Source organism: Fopius arisanus, unplaced genomic scaffold (genome assembly GCF_000806365.1).
Source record: "Fopius arisanus strain USDA-PBARC FA_bdor unplaced genomic scaffold, ASM80636v1 scaffold00028, whole genome shotgun sequence".
NCBI classification, from domain to species: Eukaryota; Metazoa; Arthropoda; class Insecta; order Hymenoptera; family Braconidae; genus Fopius; species Fopius arisanus.
Window position 1 is genome coordinate 380,482 of NW_011887767.1, and position 12,616 is coordinate 393,097.

A 12,616-nucleotide genomic window follows, 5' to 3' on the forward strand; every position below is an offset into this window, starting at 1 on the left:
AATATTGATTTCCTGTGTCGGCAAAGAGAGAGATACTCTGTTTTCTATCTAATAATCATTTGCATGCTTCATGATTATGTCAGTTAATTCCATGACCAACTTCTCTACGGAGATTGCGCGGTGGCGAAGCTTGATAGTCAACTCAGACAGTTCATCTTGTGATGCACGTCAAATCGACTTGGGGAAGAACAAATCAAATGAAGTACTTGAGTACTGCTCTAATATAATATAATATAATATGATAAGAGAATATATATTTCTTTCAACAGTAATTCAGTACTGCTATAATATAATATAATAATAGAATATATATTTCCTTTAACATTGTTGGATATCATAATGCTCGTGATTAATCATAATTGAAATCTGCTTGATCCTCGGGCTTTTCATCAGCAATGGAGGTATGTTCACCCTTTTCTTTTTCGACTTGTATCTTTGAGTATTTCGACCAAATAATTTCCAACAGGAGAATCCCGAATGTCAAAATCATTCCATAGCCTATAGTGAGATAAGCGGCGTAACATTCAATGGTGCCGACGCCAACGAATTTCTTCTGATTGTTACATAGGGGCTTCCCATTGCACAATATATTGATATAGCGTTGTCGTAAACCCGTTTCCTTCAGCCAGAGACCCCTGCAGTATTTTATTATATATATTTTCTATAACAACAGAATATTTTCATGGTGATTTCAAAAACGGATTTACCCCACTCTGAGAATTTCCCGATACGGTGATTTGCGCCGGATAGCGAATTGCGGATCAGACACGTAGAGATAATCAATTTCCTCAAAGCCGCATTTCTCGTCCTCGCCGAAGGTGCTTTGAACAAGACCATAGCCCATCGTGACATCTGTGTGAAAAGCGAACAAATCATTCCTCACCCTGTGGATTCCTTCCTCCAGAGACATCCAGATGTTCTTCTGCCCCTTAATGCGACGCTCGTAGAACTCCTTCCTCATGGGATCCTCGAAGCTCTATTTTCAGAATGATCACCAGTTATAAGGGCAAGGAGATAACTTTCTGATTTCTCACCCCCAGGTAATAATGATTATAGACAATATCTAGGACTCCAATCTTCAGAGGACTATTCATGAGATCTTCTACTGTCTTTATGCAGTCTGATGTGGACTGCAGCAGTGCCACGATGTTGGCTGCATAAGCAGCGTAGAGACTTAGACAAAAGACCAAAAGCATCAGAATGACTATCCGTGCTGGGACACTCCGTGGCTCATATGCAGACCCTGAAAGAATTACATAAATTAAACATGGAATGACCAAGAGGAATCCTCACCTTGCTGGGTGATAGCCCCAATCAGAATCAGGAAATTATCGCCAAAAGCTGGCTTCATCTCCAAATCTCCCCACAATTTTTGATCCGTAGGTATGTCCTTCACTTCTTGCCACTCCCATGCCATGCTCAGGTATAATATTACAAAACCAATGCAGCTGAAGACAGCTATTCCGATCCAGACACTCCGACTGAAGGGTAGAGTGAAGAGATTGCTAATGTGAGATAGTGGAGGCTGTCGAAAGATGAATCTCACTCTAGGAAACAAAAGAAACATTTCCTTCATGGAGAATCTTCAAGAGTTGCTTGCTATTCAAAAAGTGGGTACCTATTTGGAGTATATAGCTGGATATAATCGACTAGACCGAGCCTGGCGGGAGTAAGGAACGTAGCTGTACCGCCGAAATCAACTTCTTCACGAATAATTTGCCCGATCATTCCGCTCCAGCTTCCGTTCTTGTCTTGATAGCCCCAGGTTGGAGCGAAATTGAAAGCAACTCTGAAGATTAAACCAGTGTTGGTCAACTTATTAATTCTTAAACGATTTAGGAAGGTAGTCCTTATTTACCCTCTTCTGCAGTGGTGGTAGGGGTGCGATGAGTCGAGGAAACAGCAAAGAGGAAACAGGAGGGGTCAGCCAATCACTTTTTTAATTGATCAATTAAAGAAATGATTGACTGAACACCCTCCTTCCTCCCCAGCCCACACTCCTCGCCTCTCTTCCATCACCACTGCAGGACAGGGCATATAAGGACTACCCTCAGATATCGGAGCTCAGAATCGGAGCTCAGCTCAAGGAGCAAATTGCAATGTTTGCGAAACTTGGAAATGCTCAAATTAAACGCGGCATCCATCCGAAAGCCAACTATAATAATAATCATGGCCGTGAAAGCCTCAAAAGTGAATTTAGGAAGGCATTTACGTTGTATTCATTCGAGCCACAAGCAGCTTCGAAAGGAGATATCCGACTTTCGAGATAACATCAACGTTCTTGCCCTTGAGGTCTTCCAGGTGATTCATTGTGTCTGGATTGGTCATCTGGAAGAAGTGAGATGATTTGACGTGATTGCTGTCATCATTACTGACGGGAGGTGATGGAATCTCACCACAGCGCACGCCTTCATCGGAGTTTGTTGAACATCCGTTCTACGTCTAGATGATACATGATAATTCCGAAATTGGATTCCACTACGACTTGCCCAGGTGCCTCTGTCTTCGATGATGATACGCCGGAAAAGACTAGGACGATATGGAGATAGCAATTTGATGATATTGCCCTCCAGTCTTTGACCTACAATGATTTCACTGTCCGGGAAGATATGGAAATCTTGGAAAATCCGCCGAAGTCCATCTTCATTGGACTCTGCTAGATCAAGACTTCCGTTGAACATTGAATTCGCAGTTGCTCGTAAATCTTGAAGGATCAACCACTTTGTTGGAGCAATGAAATTCCCCGTTTCATTCGCCTAGAAATAACCATTGGGTTCATGTGAATTTCAATAATTCTGATGCCATTACCTGAATCAGGAGTTCATAAGCTCCGGCGCAGTCCAAATCGACAACGTAGAAGTTCCGGTGAGCCAATGGAGAATTGACAAAGTCGAATCTGTACTCTCCAAAGATAGGGGAGGCTTCATGGAGCTTTTGGTTTTTCGACATGAATCTGGAAAGTTCAGCAACCTCGGCTAGAACAAAGGATTATATAAACCAATACTATTTTTCAATGTATCAACTTGAACTTAGTGTTCACCTGGTTCTGCACAATGAAATAGACTGAAACTAGAAGTTGGATAGAAAGAGTTAGTCACGTCGAGGATAAAAGTCTGAACTATCTCGTCTATTTTGCGATCAGCACTGACTCTAATACTCAATATAAGAATCCCAATGAAGTTCTTTATGAACATCTTGAAAGAAATTGATGAGCGATGCTCTATAACTCAATTGATGTCAACTTCTGGCTTTGCATTTTGTAGATTGGAGATTTGGAGACTAGTAGATAGATTTGTTTGAAGTTCTAGGTTTTAGGACGAGTGATCACGAAAAGCACTGGCCAGAGACCGCGAGAATTCTTGAAGGAACTAGCACAACTCTCTAACTGTCCAAACGTGTTGAAGAAGTCTTCGATGTTGGACCGATCCCATTCATCTGCGACTTTATTCAGGAATTGGCAAGTAAGCCCTGCAGTCGCAGAAAACGACAATTACCAGCAGCCAACAATCAAATCCCTCTGAAATTCAGGCACGACATGCAGTCTTGGAAAATGCATGAAATAATGCATCTCTAACGATAATGACAGCTTAGGAATATGGAGTTATTGATTGCTGAGTTCCTATAGCTGATATTCGGGGCTTGCAGAGATTCGCTTTGCAGTGATGAAGCATTCGTTGTCCATCAAGCTATAGGCAATCCTTTTCTATCAATCCCTTAGATTTATCTGATTAATTTGAGATTTGACATTGAAGATCATTGATCAAACGATTTCTGAAAACCAATTATATTTTCAATTACCGACTCTGTTAATGTTTCTGCTGAGCAATCACTTGATTCCACTCTAAACAAAGAAATAATGCTCGATAAGCCACAGATAAGGATACCTTTCACGTGTTGAAGATAACCCACGTGATTTCCTGAAATTCACGTGCCTCTGATTACTCACCTGATACAGCAAGTGATTTCATATTTTCCTACCTCGCACTGCAACTCGCTTTGAGTCTCGTCGGCCCAGAATTATCATCGCGTCTTCAAATCCCTAAAGCCCCGCGTGCTCCGGCATCCTCATTTACACTCATGACGCATGTGAAACGAAAAGTATGGTCGTTTATTAATTCTCGTGATTCTAAATTACATCGCAATGAGGGCTTATCGCTCGATTGAGGAGAGATTAGATTAATTTCAGGTTTGATGTGTGTAAAAATGTTGCTCAGGGGATTTGAATTTTCATAATCAGTGATAGACGGAACGATTGCAGAATGTGGGGTACCAATTGAGTGTATCATGATGAAACGACGATAAGTGATGATTAATCAGGTGGAGAGGGATGAGTGAGTCTATTTATTGTTCTATTGTATTCGAAATTTTCAAACAAGAGAGCAGGAATACTCGGCTTTCGTGGAATTTCCCCAATCGATGGATGACAGAGCAAAATTAGCTTGTTGTCATCAGTTGCGCACATCCCCCGTGAACAATCAATGATCGACGCATGGATGAGCGATGTGATACGCTATTTGTAGAGCACGATGGGGATTTTATGAGATCGCTCATGTTTGGATGAGAGTGCCTTATTGAAGATTTCAGTTAATGAGAGGCAGAGAAAATCCATGGGCTTCTGAAAATAGTCGAAAGTAATTTTCCAAGGATTTATCATCAAATGTTGACACTCATATTCTTATCAAATGGGATAATTAATTCATCCGATTTTTTCACTTAATGCGGGACTAATTCAATAAACTATCGCGTTAAGAGCCATCGAGCACTTGACATTAACCGATGATTCCAGTCAAATGATCTTTCCCTGAAGTTGAGGAAAACACTGGTTTCCGGTGAAATATGCTAAACAGGCTTGTCTCAATGTTGCGCAAGAAAATTAAAAATATTTCACCGGCAGGAGCGCTATTTTTCAATTGCTATCTCAGGTACTATCTTTGTGAAGCCAAGAGGGATACGGGGGATTCCCCGGATAATTCAACTGTCTGTCGGTAAAAAATAATCTCCGATTATGAAAAAATGTTCAAGGCAATATTCGGTTCCAATTGAAGTATATCTTATGGTATAGATATGTATTACATATTCATCGTTCTATAAAATACCTTGGCGGGGTGTTGATAAATATCTAATCTATCATCTGGAATTTCCGATGGACTTATCATCCGTTGGATTGGCGGACAATCTAATTGAGGAATTCGGGAAAAGTGGCATTCCATGGAAGTCGAGGATGCAGATCAATCAGAACCGAGACGTCTGGAAAGTGGCAGAACGTCTCGAAGGAATCTTCCTAACGAGTACTTTCGCGTGGTGAAGGCCGAGGCCCCACGAAGGAGACCGGCAATGCACGATGAGGTCGTCGGCCGCGACCGTGATTCAAGTCAGATCATCGCCGTTCAAATTGCGTTGTAATAACTGATTGATTCTCTTTGTCCATGAACGCTAGGTTCCCATGACTGATTATTGATCGTTTTATCATCCGGATGATACCGTGGACACAAGCTGAAATAGCCAGTGGATAAAAGCAGGTCCCTCGTTCCAGCTGGCAACACGAATTTTTTTAATCACTTTTATTGCAGTTTTCCTATTTGCCGAACCACTTCCTGGTTTAATGTCACCCGCAATTTTAATTACAAGGACGGAATTCAGCTGGAGGGAGTTGGTGGGTTAAAGAGGTGATGAATATTTGGTTAGTATTTTTTATATAATCTTCATTTTAACAAAGGAATTGTCAGCTGACCTTTTTTTATCGGTAATTTAATCCGAAACAAAAAATTCCTTTGAAGATTTCACCTTTTATCGATGGTTTTCAAGATAAATCATCGATTAGGGAAAATGGTCAACTTTACTTATCACATTTCTTCGTAGATATTGAGAAAAAACAATCAAGATGTATTTTGGGTTTTTGATAATTCTGAAGAGTTACAGATAATTCGGGAGCTGCAAGTACTTCGAATTATAAACCAGAATTATTGATTATTTTGAGGGTGAAAGTATACTTTAAATGGCACCAATGGCACTCAGTGTTTTCCCCGGACTTTCTTCAGGTTGCGTAATTAATAAATTTGATTATAAAAAATCAAATCAACTTGTATACCTCAAATAAATGTCAATATACTTATGTAATCGCTGATTAGTTGGGGTTTTACCAGAATACGCGGTGAAAAAAAAATAGCAGAGTGCTTGAATAATTAATTAATTTAATTAGTATGCTTAAAATTCAAGTCAATGTCTAATTAAATATGTAGCACAGTGAGGGATTATATATTTTCATTGGGAATTCATGAAAAATGTTACAATTTTTTTTTCAAGGGAATGATACGTGTCAGAGGGAAGATTCTGGTAGCAGGGAGAAGCCGCAAGAAATTCCTAGTGAGCATTCTACTCCAGATAGGGAACACCGGGAGGGGAAATTCGTGTACCCGCGATGCACAGAGGTAGGGGAAACCGAGGATTGGCTCGTGTTCTCGAGGTGTCGAGTGTCTAAAGTGTCGCGACTGGTCTCGAACTCCTACCAGTGACTGAGTGACCACTGAACAAGACTGGTTGCAATAACCAAGTGACCGGAATTCATTTGTTTACATTGTGGAAATTCTAATTTTCACCGATTTTTCACCAGTGGAACAATGGGCGCCGAGAATGGTCTAACAAAGACTCACGACATGATGAAGAAGAATATCGAAGTGTTCGAAACGGAAGTGCCTAAACCCAAGGGTGAGTTTTATAATTTTTCAATCTAATACGAACTATCTAGGAAATTGGCAATCCATTATTTTCGGCCAGTGGAAAATTTCTGGAAAAATTAATGGCCGCAGAATTCGGTTGGAGGAATTTATTTTTCGGGTTTTGGAAGGGATGAGATTTGGCCATTTGTTTTGAATTTTAATACGCAATAATGGTAATTATTAGAAGCACTAATTTGAAAGTCAACACCAACCTGTTGACGCCTCTGACGTCATAACCTGCGAAAGCCTTTCTCCAATGACCCATCGTGGTATCCCAACTGGAAATGGTAATTATCTTTATCCCGGGAATTGTCACACTTAAATGATTTTACCTTACCTCAAGTCCTCCGTGAAAGACCATTCGTATTATTAGAATGAGAATGTTAACTCGGTATTCATGGAATATAATCGATAGATTACCAATTGATATTGATTAATCGATCTAGATTTGTTCTGCGGCTCTTGTTATTTTTTCAAATCGTGTGAAAAATATGGAAATGATGGAATCAGTTAAACTGATAGTTGAATTCTTGTTCAATATTTCAAAAGAATTATGAAATTCTCCAATTAACCACTTTTAATTACCACTTTATTCAATATTCATTTGTCGATATATAATTTTCACAACGAGTCACAAAATTTAAACTTTCATTGAAAAATTGGTGATTATTGTTTTTCAACTCAAAAAATCATCTCATCTTAAATTATCAAAATGTGAAGTTGTCCCTTATTCCTCTTAAAATTTGAGAAATTAATAAACAATATTGGATGACAAGAAATGAAAAAATGTAATGTCTTGAATTTGACATATGATGATAATATTTTTTATGTTGAATAAAAAATCAAATTTTGTAACAAGTGTGGAAGAAGTGAAGAGTTCTGAGAATTTCAAGTGGAAATTTCCAAAGCGTCGGGTTTATTTTTTCTTTCTGCAAAAATTGACATTGGGCCCACGCGGAACAGGTGATTCAGCACCATTGGCTCACGTGCCACGCACGTGCGAACTAATTACACCTGTGATACACTTATACACCAGATAAATCCGTATTTGATTAAATACCTTCGAGTTTATCCTATAATTTAAGCAATTAGCTGATCAAAAAGTAAGTAAAATAGAAATTTTCCCCCGAGAATTAGGCAATGAGCATTTGAAATTAATTTATAAATTTTAGCAGGAAACTGTTAATACATATTAATCTATAAAACTTTGTTAATTACCTTAGGTCGTAATAATATGCATCACTTAAATATTTCAGAGCAGTATTACCCGATGGTTTAAAATGTTCGGATGAAAAACTGGTGCTCAGTATTTTTTTATGAATTTTGATGATTTGAATGATTGATTGGATGCTCTCGCGAATATTCTTTGCCAAATGTCACACCTGTGGCTCTCGTAATCCAGATGTTCCGGAACTGGAGGCATAAATGTCATCAAATGACGTCGGGATTTTGTTGAGATGAATTACGTCATTCGATTCATTTATCGAACGATAAATTCAGGCTCAAGCTATTGCACCATTATTTCCGCTTAGGATGACATGTACTTGATGCTTCGAGATATTTATGCTCGAGGGACGATGGATAAACAGCGCGTTATTCTGCATGGAGACAAATATTCGGTTGAAATTAAGGGACATCATTCGGATAATTAGCAATCATGCGTCATTATCCAGACATTTTTGCAGGGACAGAAGAGAATAAATTAATTAATTCCTCAAATTCTCTAAATGAAGCGCGAAATTATCACAATTTTTTGAAGATTTAATCGATTTATTTCCGCCAATTCATCGTGAAAAGAATTGATTAAAAATATGAATGTTGCAATAACTGTATAAGAACCTCAAAAGATAAAAAATATAATAAGGCAGTTGGCAATGATAATTAAGAATGTGAGGAATTCAATGGTTTTTTTTTTGAGATTTTTCAGATTAGATTGAGTCTATATCTGACCTGATTATTTCCATCCAAAATAATGATTATAAGGTGGACAACCTGACGAGTAGTGATTTAAAGTAATAATCCATGTTCCGACTCTATCGCGTATTCGAAAGTCTTATCGTAAAATTATGCCGCTATATTTATTCCGTTTTTAACGCATCTAATCACCAGGTATGGAAATAGACCCGCGAAAACATTCCTCAGACGATGTATTCTGAAGCTGATCCCAACGCAAATTAGTCAGGCTCACGATGGATTGGTTTATCAAAGATAGGAGACAAGGCCAAGGGGGCGGATGTTTTTTATGATGAAAAAAATACCTTAATTGCATTTAACCTTGAATGATTCTCGAAGATTTTCGATAATCCCAACTCTCTGACGATCCATCATCAATAATTGTAAAAATATCTCCAAACTCTAATAAATTCCGAAAATGGTCAATACCATTTGAATTTCAAGAATTAAATTGTATAAATTAATGAAATTACCTTCGATAGATTAAAATCAAATTAATTTGCCATTTCCTGAGATTTTGGTTTGCAAATGTAGGAAGTAATATTTTAATTATCTTTTCATATAACTTATATTTAGTTTGAATTAAATATTTAGTTTATTAGTATTTTTGTTCTAGCTGTATTCTGTTTCTTTTTCATAATAGATTCAATTGATTTAATGAACAAATACAAGGAACTTTAGCTGAGGAAACTTTAGCTGAAAAATTAACAGATGATGGAGGAATTGCATTTGCATTCCCTGAAAGTCAATTCCATAACACAACATTGGAAGTTATCCTGCACCGGTCAATTGAATATCAATAAACTGCCACCAGTGGTTGAGTCGTTAACGTTATTGAACTTAAAACCGCAGATCAATTTCCGTACACGCCTGTACCGAGAATTGATTATGTTAAGGCCAACCCAGATGCTCAAGGTCGACGGAAACATTGGAGCGAAGCGAAAAAAAAGGAATAGGGTAAAATGGGTAACCGGAATTTTTTTTTGAGCCAAAATTTGCAATCAATCGGTCAATTGAACTGTTATTTACAGGTAATCTTTCTATGACTCTTGCATTATTGTTACATGATTGAATTGTGCCCGCGTAATTACGATTCCGATTGTTAATAGGTCATGACTACTAAATTTTATGCCATTTTTGGTGACACTATATTATGTAATTGGCATATTTCATTGAAAGAGCTGTAAAAATGTCATAAGCGAAATTTCTTGATAGTTTCTTAATTTTATATCTGTTTAGAGACATAATTTCGAGGGATTGTCATATTTTTTTTTGTAATTACTTTAGAGAGAATGGCGAGTACAAATTGCGGAATTAGTAATTATTCTTAATTGAAATTATTAATTACCCTTTTTACCACCTTTAGTCAGGAATGATTATCTAGAACTTATGTGCATTTTCAAATAAAAAATCAAGATGATGAAAGTAGGAGAAAATTCAACAAACTTTCAAGATGTTATCAATTTATACATTACAGATCGTCCAATCTGAAGGAAAATTCTCAAATGTGTTTTTTTTTTAATTATTAAGGTATTGAATTTTCAAGAGGAACAGGGACTTTCATGAATAATTTAATCCCAAAGTAAATAAGTCACCAGACCATCAAGAATTCAGTTGCACTGAAAATTAAAGAAATTTCTAACAGTGTAATTGTATCGTAACATCTCAAGTGTCATGAAAACTCGTTTTACAACTGAATTTGAACGTCTACCGTCATAAACAGCGACAACTGTTATTGACTCACTTGGAGATCGTTAAATGAATACCAATTTTGTTTAAACTTCCTCTCCACCATTCACAATTTTATTAACACAACTTACATTTATTGCGTGAACAGTTCCTTGAAATATGTAGATCACGTGAACGTCCATGAAATGCTGCGGAAGTCTCAATGGTTCTTCTTATTTCCCGTTGTCCTGATGATCTTGACTCAGAATTTCAATTCAGGGAGCGACAAAGTCCCTGAACACCTGTCCATACCAATGAACATCTTTTTATTCTCAGTGCATTCAACTCTTCACATCACTTTCTAACTTGTTTTTTTCGGTGACGTTTTTGCGTCGTGAATTATGTTATTGTTTATCGGGCAAATAATATTTTACCTGTCAAGAAAATTCATGGTGGAACGTGAAAGTAAAGGAAGTAGGAAGGAAATTGTGAGACCCGAGGAAAAATTTGCAGTAAAATTTACCAGAGGTTTCGTAATCCTCCTGCTCTGAAATTTTTACCCTCACGCCATTTTACTACAAAAAACTTGATATTATTGGGGAATTGACACTGGAAATAATGTAATTTGCATTGGACTCATCTGTTTGTTAATACAATATCATTATACAATTTTTTTAATTCAAAACTTGAAAATTTTCTTCAATTTTTCAAGACGAACTGTCGGAACTTTCACGATCTTATTCCCCTGGAATTCTAGGGAACTTGAAACTTGAATCAATGAAATAATAATAATATTATAAATAATGATGAAAAATAGATACAACAATTCTTTTTTCAATTTAATTGTTCTGCTAAAATCACAAGAATCACTGGGCAATTTGAGAAAAATTGAAAATTTCTATAAAAATTCCAGGATTTCCTGAATTTTTGGAAGTCTTGTTATGACATGCGTCAAATGTTGAAGATCATCATTTCCTATGAAATTGCGGATTTATGCAAATGAACTTCCTCATACCACAGGGTTTTTTTTATTAAATATTTTTCCTCTAGCCTAGCACTTAGTTTATTAATCGATTCCAGAATATCAATAAATTTCCCTGTACAGGATAATTCCCAGAAGGTTGAAAGTTCAAAGCGGAGTAAGTGTTTCGAAGACATAACCAGATGCAATAAAATAAACGTCCGATGAAATGATGTCCAGAGCATGAAATTATCGCAATAATGTACTAGTGTAATAACATGGAGAAAACGAGTTATTGCAATTATCCAAAGGCACACGGTTATCCTCGATAGATTATCATCACGTCATTGTCAGACTCATTACTCGAAGATCATGAAGATCATGAAGACCCTCGAGTGATTTTTCCCGTGTAACGTACCCCATAAAAAAGAGTTATTACATGTCATTATATTGACCAATAATTACTGTATAAGTTGTGGTAATGTTAATTACCAGATATTCAATTGCACTCAATTAACACATACTTTTGCATCCCTATAAGATGGTTATCATCATAATTATGGCATAAACACCCGTATCATGGAATTTGTTCTAATAACAATATCGCGTAATCAACCAATCGAGAAAACGTGATTTCCCGTCCGCGTCGTATGCATTACGAGTGATTAATCTATTCCAAGCTCAAGAACACTTGTATAATTAGGATATTGAGACTTCAAAGTTTCCGTATGTTTGTTGTCAAGGCTGAGTTGTTTGAGATCGGAATAATAAACGGGCATTTCCATTCTCAGAATGAGCCTTCCGCGTAAATTCAAATTTGTCACAAAAATATTTCTCACGCCTAATTATGTCATTTTCCTTTTCAAATTCTCACCGTTCTCTTTTCTCAAACAAATAACCGATGCAAATGAATAAACTCGACTCGGCTCAATATAATTAATGCCATTATATGGAAAATAATTGATTTATTTAATTGAAATTAAGAAATTTCATTGAAATCATGAAAATTAACAGAGATTGATGAACGATTTGTCTAGATCGATGCGGCGTTTATTAATGTAAATGAATATTTAAATTATGCAAGTAACTTATATTATGTATTTGTTAAGTTTTCTCTTCAAATCCTGAAATATTTATCCCGCTATGGTACGATCATTAGTACTTGTCTCCAGAGGAATTCACAAAATAACTCACTTGTCATAGTTTAAATTAAAAAAAATACATGCACGATATTCCACGGCGGGAATACGTTCCGAACTTCTATTGCTTGAACAATACAGAAAATGGTAAAATGCACTGATCACTGATAATGAGTAGT

At 36.9% G+C, this 12,616-nt stretch overlaps 2 protein-coding genes across 2 annotated transcripts in view; one reads left to right on the forward strand and one right to left on the reverse strand.

Annotated features, from left to right (window-relative positions):
- Positions 1-3,789, reverse strand: part of LOC105265264 (uncharacterized) — a 7,004-nt gene extending 3,215 nt beyond the window's left edge. Inside the window, exons 1-9 of the mRNA XM_011302669.1 lie at positions 3,041-3,789; positions 2,809-2,975; positions 2,397-2,756; positions 2,213-2,328; positions 1,619-1,789; positions 1,294-1,547; positions 1,035-1,243; positions 708-976; positions 362-635 (exon numbers count right to left, since the gene is read on the reverse strand). Of these exons, the coding sequence (XP_011300971.1) occupies positions 362-635; positions 708-976; positions 1,035-1,243; positions 1,294-1,547; positions 1,619-1,789; positions 2,213-2,328; positions 2,397-2,756; positions 2,809-2,975; positions 3,041-3,194 (1,974 nt within the window). The 5' untranslated portion in view covers positions 3,195-3,789. The remainder of the gene's footprint in view (positions 1-361; positions 636-707; positions 977-1,034; positions 1,244-1,293; positions 1,548-1,618; positions 1,790-2,212; positions 2,329-2,396; positions 2,757-2,808; positions 2,976-3,040) is intronic.
- A 245-nt stretch (positions 3,790-4,034) lies between these two features.
- Picot (putative inorganic phosphate cotransporter protein picot) overlaps positions 4,035-12,616 on the forward strand; it is a 28,151-nt gene continuing 19,569 nt past the window's right edge. The window contains exons 1-2 of the mRNA XM_011302535.1: positions 4,035-5,680; positions 6,304-6,705. Of these exons, the coding sequence (XP_011300837.1) occupies positions 6,618-6,705 (88 nt within the window). The 5' untranslated portion in view covers positions 4,035-5,680; positions 6,304-6,617. The remainder of the gene's footprint in view (positions 5,681-6,303; positions 6,706-12,616) is intronic.